Below are 12,743 nucleotides of genomic sequence, written 5' to 3'. Positions count from 1 at the left end.
TGTGACCTATGTATTTAATCACTATATTTTATGTTAGCCAGGAAAGACAATCACAAGAAACTCATTGTTTCTTTATCAAATACTTAGGAAATTGGGTTGTAGTCCCCCGCTGTACATATTGGATGTGACTTTAACTACTCCCTATGAGAGTAGGATTTAGAGTTCATCATCTTTAATAACTATGATGCTTTCCCTGTTACCGCTCTTTATTTATCTGAACATGGTGATGTCTGAGTGGTGGGGCCCAGGGGTATGGGGACCGGATCCCTACTGAATGTTTTAGGCTGGCATGGTGCCAGGGGTTAATGCTTGATGTGGCCACGGATGGCCTATGCGTGGCCTTCGTGGCTGTGTCCTTCACTGGCAACAGCATTGGTCTTACAGGGCTCCTGTAGGGGAACACTGTGATGGTGACTGACACAGTCACACGGGCCGCGACCAATACTTTCCGGCCTGCTGAATACCTGCCCAATTGATTCAATGAGAACCGCTCAAAAGAGAGAAACAGAGAAAAGGAACTGCAATTTCATTTCAGTATATATAAATATATATATATATATATATATTCCCTTTTATATTTCACTGTTGGAAAATTTACTGTTATAAAAATATTGATTATACGGGCGCCTGTTTAGGTCATCAGCTCAGCTTCTTCCAATTGAATTGTTTTCAAATCTTCCGCTGCCTGTCTGACTTGATGACTTACTCACTGACTTGAGTCAGCGGCGGCGGACTTGAAAACAATGGTTCAAGTGGAAGAAGCGCCACTGCTGAGCTATAGCAGTGCCCCGTTTAAGGGCTAGGACGGCCACAGCTGAAGTTTATCAGGTTGCCTATCAATGGTTTGGTTGTGGTAATCGCTTTCATCACTCTGTCATTTGCTATTTACCTTGTACATTTTGTACATTGCTACTTATACTGTTGCGTAGATAGCAATTATCTCTGTTTATATTCATATTTTTAGGTGCTGAAAAGCAGAATATATAAAAATTACAGCACATAGACAGGGACTACGGAATATTTGTACGGACTAGGGAATTTTTATGCAATTGAAATGTCTGTGTTTTTTATTTTGCTTAATGGTTAAAACACGTTATATGTATAGATAACAAAAGTGTCAATTTCTGCAAACAGAACAGTTACGCCCACCCTCTATAACACTGGGCATCTTGTAGTTAATTTTCATAACAATAAACTTCCTGTTTCTCTCCTACAACATACTGATGCTTCTCCAAATACTTCTGCATCTTTGTAAATTGTTTACGAAAAAACAAACAGGAGATTGCTGCAATGAGATTGCAGTTTTCTGTGAGGAAAGTGAGACTGGTAAATGGCTTAAACCATAACCCCATTAGAGACATGTAATAAGAGACATCGGCTGACTGACAAAAATATGCAGCAATGGATGTTCCAAATATTACCTGCACCTTTGTTACATCACAAGCACAGGGGATAACTGCCTGACCTAGACTTACCACATACCGAAAGTGTGACTACGTTGCTCTGCTTAAGGGGATTCAGTGATCAGACAGCTGTGACGCTTGTAGGCCAGAATAATATACTTTTGCAAGTAACGTGGCTAATTGAATATGCCCATTTGGGGACGATTCAATTCTGCCCCGAATAGCGCGGCGTTAACAGTATTACCGTTAATACAGTCATTTTAACCTGGATTTCATCTCGCAGCTCAGGGAGCCCCGAGTAAAAATCCACCGTTGAAATTACCCAATTAAGGGTAATTATGCGCAGCTTTACCATATTAACGATAAAACTACTAACGCCGCGTTACTCTCGGCGCAATTGAATCGGCCCTTTTATGTGACTCAAGTAAACGTGGATGCAGCCGTAGATATGTTAAGAGGCGTACCCCTTGCAGGTGCTAGAAGACTGCTGCAAAAAAGATGACCACTAGCCACTTCGATTGGCTAATTATTTACTAGCCCCTCCAGCTGGATATTAGCGTTGCGGCTATAATATATGAAATTCACGTCCTTCTATTCACATTAATTAGCTGCCTTTTCAATCTGGATTACTGCAGGAAAGAAGATTCCCCTTTCATTTTTAAAAGGGACAACAACAAATGTTATTTAATTTAACTTTATTTAATTGTTTTTATTGAATGGCCTTTAATTTTAACTTAGTTTAATTTAATTTGTATTTCTTTAATTCTGTGTTCTCTCATCAGTGTATAGAAAGGATTACACACGTCACTTAAGTTAGCGCCTGTGAACCCTTTCACCCTGTTCTGATTGTAACTGTTGTCACCGTGAGCTGACGCCTGACTTCTCAGGAGTGGCTCCCTGTCCCGGCTTGCTGCTAGATTACAACAGTATGAAATGTTTAAACAGCAGGTATGTGCCCCATCCTGTGTCAATAGCCAAAAACCATGGCCCATTTGTTTATACACACAGCTGTAGAGAGAAAACATATATGTCATTATTAGATAGAAATCCTTCTTTAGCAATTATCTGCCAACAGTACGGCAGCTGTGCTACTTGGATGTTAAATGTAATATATATATATATATATATATATATAGTGCTGAAATTAAATGTATATACATCCAGAGTACACCTAGACTGCACAACTACAAACGTATAGCCTATTGGATGTCTTGTACTTATGGTCACAGTAACGTGATAGAGAATAGTTACATAATTGAGATGTCGCATGTGCACTGGGATAGAGAAGAGTTACAATGGAACATTATCCCTTAATATTTCTAAACTACAATTCTACTCATGGAAAGCTGATAAACTGGAACAGCAGGATGTGCACATGTATCACAGTTATGCAGTCTACGCCTTTTCTAGTGTGAAACAATGGAGATGTATTAAAGGGCTCACTGACCCTACTTTTACAGCTTTTGTATATGATTTATTTAATGAAGTCATAAATAAATATATTACATTTACACTGTATATTATGTGTCAGTGCTTACTACAAAGAGCAGGGTTAAACACCCCATTTGGAACACCCCTATTGTCTTTTACCAGATACCTCCTTCTATATGCTTCACCCCCCTATTCCTCCCCTCTACCTGCACAGCTCTCATACTGCAGACTGAATCACATTACTTTCTCATCAGACGATTGTTTAGAAGGGAGGAGGCAGAATGAACATCTGAGTGACACTTATGGCTGCCTGCTGAGAGTAACAAAACGCACTGTATTCCACACAGCCGTGTAATTGTCTAACTGCAATGATATGATCCAAGACACGTGTAAATCTAGCTGCAGTTTGTTATTTCAAAGCAGTGTGACTGCCAACTTGATTTGGCAAACTCTGATTCTGTAGAAGTCCAACTAAACTAATATATACATTTTACTCTAGTCATAACTTTTGCTTTGTTTAGCTATTTGCCTGTTTACTGTCTCTCTTTCCTCTCATATGCTACCAACCCTTCCCATACCCTGTGTAATGGAGAAGGTGAGAAAGACTGAGCAGGCATTCTAGCAGGGTAAAAAAGCTGTAGCTCGATGGATTTACTCCAATAAACTTTGTGGGATTAAATAAACTGCATTTGGTTGTCGTCTACAATGGTCTCATGTCTATATTGTTATCACATATGATACAGCATATTCTAAAAATGTTTTCGTTGACTTTGATACATGTCCTACATTGCTCTTTAGTAATAGTATACTGTAATTATATAAATATGTTTTATAAACGTGGCAGCTGTGTGTTCTGCCAGCGTGGGCAAGGTTTTCCTCCCATTAGTCTGTACAGGGTTTCAGCGCTAAGACATGTTTTCAACAGAGGGAGGTTTCACTGCCCAAAGACATTCTTGTGCTTGCACAATAATTGTGTAAGCTGCCAAGATGCCAGGCTGTGGCAAGTCTGCAACTCTCGTCTCTTATGATCGTTTATAAATGTTTGGCATATAACATGTGTTTTGAGGGCCTCTAGGTACATCTCGGATTGAAACAGAAACATACCCATAAAATATTTACTGTAGTATCAAAACACATATGACAGAAGCTAGCAACAGCTTGTTAGATCAGGTCTGCACATCTAGGACCTATAGACAACAGAAGCTACGTGTAGGTTTTGGAATATGCATTCAATGCAAGAGCCAGCTCTACTTTGAGGATACCCAAAGAAACATGTGGTAATAATATTATATGGATATATAGTGATAATAAGGTTATTTAGCAAAACGTTGAGAGCCATATGACTGATGTTTTCTCTGCAACATTAAGGATCACAGTTTCCAGGATGTAACTGTAGTCCGATAAAGTTGTGTACGCTGGTAAAAATCATCTTAAGCTCACTTTAAGTTTGTCTGGATCCTTTTAGTTCCACCATAATGCTAGATACACGTGATAACATGTAGTAATCCAATCATTTGAACCTGATCACAAAATGGCCAGATCTGTTCCCACTTTGGCCACACACAAGGAAGGCCAGACTGGGTAGGTTTGGTTGTTTGCTGGATGTGCCACACAAACAAATGAACTGAACTATCATCATCACCACCATTTATTTATATTGCGCCTCTGATTCCGCAGCGCTGTACAGAGAACTCACATCAGTCCCTGCCCCATTGGAGCTTACAGTCTAAATTCCCTGACATACACACACAGACAGAGACAGAGAGAGAGAGAGACTAGGGTCAATTTTATTAGCAGCCAATTAACCTACCAGTATGTTTTTGGAGTGTGGGAGGAAACCGGAGCACCCAGAGGAAACCCACGCAAACACGGGGAGAACATACAAACTCCACACAACTATGTTTCGTGGTAGCTGATGACTGAACAACAGGTCAAAGCAGTCAGCGACTGACAAGATTTTCCACACAAAAAGACCAATAACGGCTGTTTAGGGGAAGCATTTTGGGGGCCACACATATGTAATTTGTAAGAAAATATCATCCAGTAGGTGACTAGCTAAAAGCAGCATAAAAACAAATAACCATTTGCAAATAATTGTATTATTGTGAAGGAATTAAACAATATATTGGGACTTTCATAGTAATTAAATCCCCAGGAATTCACAGCTTTAATACTAGAGGACAATGAAAACATATTATTCTAATAAAATATGTTTTCTGTTTAGATTAGATACACAATATTGAATTTAAAGGCTGAGCTCCACTACCCAAATTGCCGCTCCCACCACTGATCTCATATAAACAACTTCCCTGGCTACTTGGACAGTAACACCTGACTCCAGGTGACCGTCAGTAGATTACACAGTTGTTTAAGTCACACAGTTCCATCCCTACCTGTCCCGTCTGGCGTGGATCGTACAAACGTGGGCAGCATCTTGACACAAGCAGTTGGGTTGGTCTCTGCCCCGAGTCCTTTCTCCATCTGCTTGCTAAATCTGTTTGATACCTCCATGAGGGTCTCATCAGACAAGCGCATGTGATAGAGGTATTTGTCCACCTGTAGAGAGAGAACAGATGTGATCAGACTAAACATTTCACACTCTTCTCTAGAAGGACGTTTGTCACCCAGGTGATTTGTGACATGTGCGTCCCCACACAAGACTCAAAGGCTGACATCCAGAGGGCATTTATTTGTGCACAGAAAAGCATGGAATTACTTTATTATGGCGGCAATACCTGGTTTCACCTATTGAGTCTTCACAAACACAATACCTTAACATTTCTTAAAACGACATGTTTATTTGCACGTACAAGCCGACAAGCTTAAAAGGACGCACCTAGTTCAAGTTTTACTAACTGATTTTTAAGAAGGATTTAAGAACACATTTGCTTTTGGTTAAAAAGAAATCAGAGCAATTATAGCGTTGCCCTTAATTATCACATGGCGTAATGTCAGAATCCTCCCTATGATGCAGTCACGTGTTATCAGGATGTTGTACAGACAAATCTGCAGGATCCTATTAATCCTCTTATAATGAAGATGTACCCATAACTTAACAAAAAACAGCTAAAAATACCGTCCGATGAAGAATTGCTGAATTCCAAGTACTAATTAGATTGTAAGCCTCTGGGATAACTGTGCCAGTATTTGCAAACTGTTTGCTATGATAAGCCATGTAATTCCATACTATATGACTTATATGTCCATACTATATGATTTATATGTCCATACTATATGACTTATATGTCCATACTATATGACTTATATGTCCATACTATATGACTTGTATATCAATACTATATGACTTATATGTCCATACTGTATGACTTATATATCAATACTATATGACTTGTATATCAATACTATATGAGTTATATGTCCATAATATATGACTTATATGTCCATACTATATGACTTATATGCCCATACTATATGACTTGTATATCAATACTATATGACTTATATGTCCATACTATATGACTTATATGTCCATACTATATGACTTGTATATTAATACTATATGACTTATATGTCCATACTATATGACTTATATGTCCATAATATATGACTTATCTATCAATACTATATGACTTATATGTCCATACTATATGACTTATATGTCCATACTATATGACTTATATATCAATACTATATGACTTATATGTCCATACTATATGACTTATATGTCCATACTATATGACTTGTATGTCACAACCATACTGCATTATACAAATATGACAATGAGCTAATATTGGGAGTTGTATGGAGTATTAAGCAATAAGTACTTTTGACTGCCAGATATATTCCCAAACTGTAAATGCACCTGTTAAGTTTCTTCTTCTAGTACTGTAAAATAGTAACATGTATCATGTGTCTTTGTCACATAATAAACATAAACATGAATTGTGTAGAATACAGAACAAGATATTAACTGTCTCATTGGGAAGAAATAGGCTACTAATTATTGTGTAAGATGCCACGCCTTGCTGAGAGCCAGTCAGTTATCTAAGCGTGTGATGACTGTGTCTGTACACTCCTTCCAGTTCTTACTCTATCGTAGGCTCTGCTTTCATCAGAATCGGAGGCCCGTCCTTTACAGACTATAATAACTATGGAGAGAAGTGACTCAACTTCCTTTGGCTGGGGTGTCTGGTTTCAGCTCTTATATGAACATGAGAGCAACGTGTGTGAGTTGGTATCAGGGAAATTCTCAAACTAAAGTGGAGATTCTCAGAATTAGAGGATTGCCGGCGTGCCAGAATTAAAGGGCAGTACTCTCATACACTACTGCTTCCCCCACTGTACCTGACAGGCTATTTACTGTATGAATAAGAGATTCACACTAAAAATATATTTCAAAGAGCAACTAATATAAACTAGTATATAGTATACTACTATTTATCCAGCATTATCCTCTCAATACTGTACTACAAAGTTGTTATAGGGCTCAACAAAGTTCAACTCAGCTACATGTAGCACCACAGAGTCAAGATGGCTGATGAAGCATTGGATTTGTAGTTCTCCACTATTTTATTTTTTAAGTCAGTCACTATGAATACGGGTGATTTTGTGCTACTGTACTTTTATTACTGTGACTTCTTGCTTCATTGACTACATATTCTCTAGTTCCTATTTTCACACGTATTTTGCTGAAAACGCTCAATATTGTGATCTCAGCTCTGTAATTTCACACACTATGAAACTGGTGTAGCCGATTTTTTTTTCTGACTCTTTCCACATTTGACACACTGATTTAATTTCAAGTATTAACTGTGGGTCAGCGAATAAAAACACTGCATCAAACAATAGGGCAGAAAATATAACAGGGCCTGTGACTTAAAGCACAATAGCATAAACCAATACTTGGAATCTATGTAAGAAATCATTACCCTAAAGTACAACCCATGATTTCTATCTGCTCTCTAAGAACTTCCTATCTGATTTGCTTCCTGTTTTAAACTTAGTGTCTGCATCACACGTATTACATGTACTATAGGTTTCTGCTGCCATAGATCTATGATCTTCCCCTGATGAAAATGTTGCATCTTACAGTTATATGGAGAATTTCTGGTGCTATTAGAGGTAACTGACTTGCTGCATTGCACAGTGACAAGATATGTAATATTTCCAGCCTCCATACAGAGCTGTAGAATAACACAAAGTATCGCTATAGTCAAGTAGTATTAGTGGTTTTTACTGTATGATGGCAAATTCTGCCTCTTTGTATACTAAAATCCATTTATAATCATTATAAGTTAGAGAGTAATAGCTACTAATCTAAATAATTCAATGTATCTACAGGATTATTTGTTTGCAAGGGATAGGCTTTAGATTGTAAATTCTATGGGGGCTGGTGTAATCATACTCATGGCTGTGATAAAAGACAAGTTCCATGATATCACCATCATAGTTTAGAAATGTATTAATAGTGTTGGCCTGTAACGGGAATTATATTGGATGCTTGGCACCCCTCTAATTTATACATCACGTACATACAGTCTCAGAATAAAAAAAGGACACTAGAGAGTATTTGCCAGCCTTAAGTGTCACCTGTGGCTTAGTTACATATGGTGTAAAATGATATGGTGCATGAGCGGTAGAGGAAGGGATGATGGGCACACAGGGGGAGACACTCATATAGCACAATACATCAGTCACTACTATATGAAGGAGTGTTGAAGTGCTACAAAATTACACTCATCAATGAGTGGAGTAGAAGGAGGGGGAGTTTAACTTTTACATCTGGGTAGATGATGTCAGAAAGTGGAACGTGACTGAATGCATGTTGGTTTCAGTCTCTTGCCACTGCACATGTGACCTGGATTTTACCCATACTGTGGACTACAAGGGACTTCAACAGTTTATATACCACATACACCTGAATCACATCGCTCTACAGAATGCTGGTAGGGGGGGAACAATAGCTTGTGGTGTGCCAGTCACCTAATGGAGTGACACTCACAAGTAAGCAAGCAATGTATTTATGAGGAATAGCATGGTCATAACTTGTTGGTATTATTTTACATTGTAAATGAATTGCTTGTAACAGTTCTGCAGGCTCACTTAGTGCTACATCATTAACATTTAAAGGTCACCATTTACCATTGGGTAGATTACAACTTTGCTGCATCAGCTTCATTATACTTCCCAGTTACATCCAGCAAAGGTAGTAACACGTTGAATGTATGTACTTCATTGCTCTGTGCTGCTCGGAGACCCTGCTCCATCAAATACCAAACTCTGTCTGTGGCTTCCTGCTTGCCTCCATTCTCCTTCTCATATCATGACACTGACCTTGTCACATGCAGCCCTGACCTCACTTACACAGTCACAGGAGTGGACAGGTCTCTGCATCCCACAAGATCAGCACATTCATCTCCTTCTGCTGTGACCGCTCTGATGCTGTACACACTCCAATGATCTGATTGGCTAATAAACCCAGTAAAAAGGACCAACCTTAAAAACTTCACTAAAAATAAGCTGTGGTATCCATATATAATTAGAAGTGGCTTTAAATCACCAAAGAAGGATTTGTTGTGTAGCTGCATTAAAAAGAGAAATTAACTTTTCTATCTACTTTCTCATTGTTCTACCTGAACTTTCCGTGACATTGTAGGTAGCCTGTCCTTACTTTAACTTCTACTGAATCTGTCTCTCCATGAAGAAGACAGATACACAACTAAATATAATGTAAATTGTTTGTCATACACTGTTGAATTCAAACAAGTTCGCTATATAGAATTTCAACTAAAAGAAGACTGAATGGGTTTGTTTAATTTCTCTTCCATTTTCACACTTTCCGCTATCAATGTCTCACTTGTAATTCAGTCCAACACATGACATTAAAAACCATCAAGTTTAACAACCACATTAGGTGTCATTATCTAGTAAAACAGTTACAGAAGTCTTGGAGGCCTGCACATCTTAACTCTTCTACTGCTGGAGTGGTTTCATGCAGAGCAGAATGAATAGTAGCAGTGTCTGGAGAACTGCCTTGTAGGACATTGGACAATTCCACTGAATCACAGATGACAAATAATCTTGCTGGTAAGGAAATCCCACTTCCGAGAATACATGAAGACTGGGGAGGGCAGACAGGGTCTACAGAGGTTATACAATGGAAAGACTGCAGTATAATGTTGCTATGTTAATGTGAGGGGTTTTAAACCTATCTTTGCTCATATTTACAGGAATGTCAAGCACATGCTTGATGCATTCCTGAAGAGCACTCATAATAGCAAAATGATTTACTCTCTCTTACTCAGTCATGTAAAGGAGCAGCCTCATTGTTGATACATATGGATCCTGCTATGATACCAAATAACTATTTTCTATCATTCCGTACGGCTTACATACATACATTTTTGAACCATGAGCGTTCTCCATTCCTAGAAAGGTTGTCTCGCTGTTCCCGTGTTTTATCCTCCCCTAGGTGTCCCCCACAGACATGTGTATGTGCTGCTTTTAACACTAGGGTTACATGGACGTGAGGGACAATTAATTGTTCTACTTTTTCCCCCTGTACATTAGCAACTCTATACAGGAAATTATTTTTAACAATAAAATATGGTATACCTTCTGCAGGCTGGGCGGCTTTCGCTACCCCATTTACCTCAGTCACACTTTTAAAGGCATGTTCCAAAGTGGCATCATTAAGTTGGTCTCGAGCAAAGTCCTGCAAAGGAAACAAAATTGGTATTGCGGACCAGTCCGTACCCTTACTGACAGGCGGGGTGGGCTCATCTGTGACATCACTGACCAATGCTAGTTTGGACTTTCCATGTTTCCCCACAGTTGGATGCTTTTGTGGAACTCCTGCTGTGACTCCCAGGATGGCATTCCGGTTTGGCGGTTCCCAAAGATCGATGTCCAGATGTTGTGGATTCTTAGGCAGTTCCTTTAAGACCGGGCTTCCGACCGTTGCATCAGTTGCCGGCATGTCCGGCCGGATCCGCTCACCGAGGACATCATTAAACAGTGGGTAGTCTCGCCCCAAAATGAGTGGATATGGGAGTTTAGGTGCTATGGCAGCTACCACCATAACAGTTTTGTCTTTGAGTGTGACTGGTAGTATTGTTCTTTCATACTCCTCTGTTGTGCCATGTACGCAAAGAACTTTCACTTTGGGCAACCGAGAAGTTATGGTTTCGGGTAAAGCAGAGCTGGAAACCAATGAGAGTTCACTCCCCGAGTCAACCAAGGCCAGAACAAGGTTTTGGTTGATTAGCACAGTCATCCAGAACAAACAAGGACTTCCTGATGTGGGACTCATGGTAAAACAGCTTGGAAATGCAGGTCCAATATGTGCTACAGAACAGTCCATGGGTTCCTGTAGTTTAGGACACTCTGCCTTAAAGTGGCCTGGCTCACCACATTCAAAACACTTCAGATTAGACAGCTTTGCACCTGGCCCCCTGTCCGTAGCAGTTTTGCCATTGGGCTCTGTGGCAAGGATTGTCAAACCTAGCTTTTGGCGTGGCAGCGGCTTTGGCACAAATGCAGGTTCTTTAGTCATTTGCTGTAGCGCACAAAACCTTTCTACCAAGGTGGCAAGCTCTTCATAAGTTTGTGGGTCTGATTGCAGAACCCACCTTTGCAAATCGCGGTTCAGCCCCCGGATGCAGTTATCTATCACCAGAACTTCAATAATCCGAGAAGGCGAATTCTCCTCAGGCTGCAGCCATTTCTTTAAAATTTTAGAAAGCTCAGCCACTTGCGCTCTGACCGGTTTTTCTTTATCATAGCGCCATTAGTGATAGCGCTGGGCTCGGCCTGGCCCGGAAACTCCAATGCGAGCCAATATCTCAGACTTTAGGCACAGATAGTCAGAGGCCCGTTCCTCATCTAGATCCATATAAGCTCGCTGAGCTTCACCAGTCAGATATGGCGCCAGTCTCTCAGCCCAATCTTTAGGAGGCCATTTGGCCCTTTTTGCAAGTCTCTCGAAAGACACCAGATATGCTTCTACGTCATCAGCTGGTGACATTTTCTGGAGAACAGGACCAGGTGGTTCATTTCTGTCATGCCTCACCTGGCTTAACTCTTCTCTTAAGAGCCTTGTGTTTTCCACCTGTGCCTCAGCGACTTGTAGCATCTGAGCTTGCAGCTGTTGCTGCGTAGCGGGCACATTCACGAGGGTTCTCAGTACTTCCTCCATGTTGACGTCTGCGCGGGTTGGGTAGCGGAAACTTGCTTCCTAGAGCATCCCACTCCTGACACCACTTGTGGCAACAGCTCGCTACTGCTGAAACACATGCGTAGAACTTCTTTCTTTTTATGGTTCTTTATTGTCAGGATGGTAATAATGTTTTGACACCGTATACTTGCACAGCAATTATGGAGACCCTCAACGCTTACTATCAGGGCCGGATTAACGGAATGGAGGCCCCTGGGCTAATGGGGCCCCCATTCCCCCGTGAGGCCCCCCCATTAGCAGCCTGGCCCCCTGTTAGCCGCCCCCCTCCCTCCCCTCCAAGCGTTTACCTTCTCCTCTCCTGTCACTGCAGTCCTCCTTCCGCGGCGCGCTGTAAGCTCCTTACTGAGATCTCGTGACACTCTCGCGAGATCTCCTCAGTAAGGAGATTACTGAGCGCCGGAGAAGGAGGACTGCAGTGACAGAGCTCAGCATTGATCGGGCCGGGGGCGCCCCCGCCCCCGTCCCGATCAATACCTCTGCTGAACTCTGTCAAGGGCCCCCTGGATGCCCGAGGCCCCTGGGCTGTAGCCCAGTTAGACCTCGGGTTAATCCGGCCCTGCTTACTATACATAGTCCAGCTCTCTGTCCAGATCAGCCAGCTAGCCCAGCGTTGATCTCCCTGAACAATGAAACAAGCAGGGTTTTATACCTGACACTCCTCCCACAGGCCTAGCTTGATGGACAGGTGACACACCCACCTTCCCTTTAAAAGG

General features: G+C 40.9%; 1 protein-coding gene across 1 annotated transcript in view; it reads right to left on the bottom strand.

Moving 5' to 3' along the window:
* Window positions 1–12,743, bottom strand: part of LOC142151615 (hexokinase-2) — a 39,347-nt gene that overhangs the window by 24,873 nt on the left and 1,731 nt on the right. The window contains exon 2 of the mRNA XM_075207441.1: window positions 5,228–5,390. Coding sequence (XP_075063542.1) covers window positions 5,228–5,390 — 163 coding nt within the window. The remainder of the gene's footprint in view (window positions 1–5,227; window positions 5,391–12,743) is intronic.

This window comes from Mixophyes fleayi, chromosome 4 (genome assembly GCF_038048845.1).
Source record: "Mixophyes fleayi isolate aMixFle1 chromosome 4, aMixFle1.hap1, whole genome shotgun sequence".
NCBI classification, from domain to species: domain Eukaryota; kingdom Metazoa; phylum Chordata; class Amphibia; order Anura; family Limnodynastidae; genus Mixophyes; species Mixophyes fleayi.
Note: the sequence above shows the minus strand (reverse complement) of the source record. Positions and strands in the feature narration are given on the sequence as shown.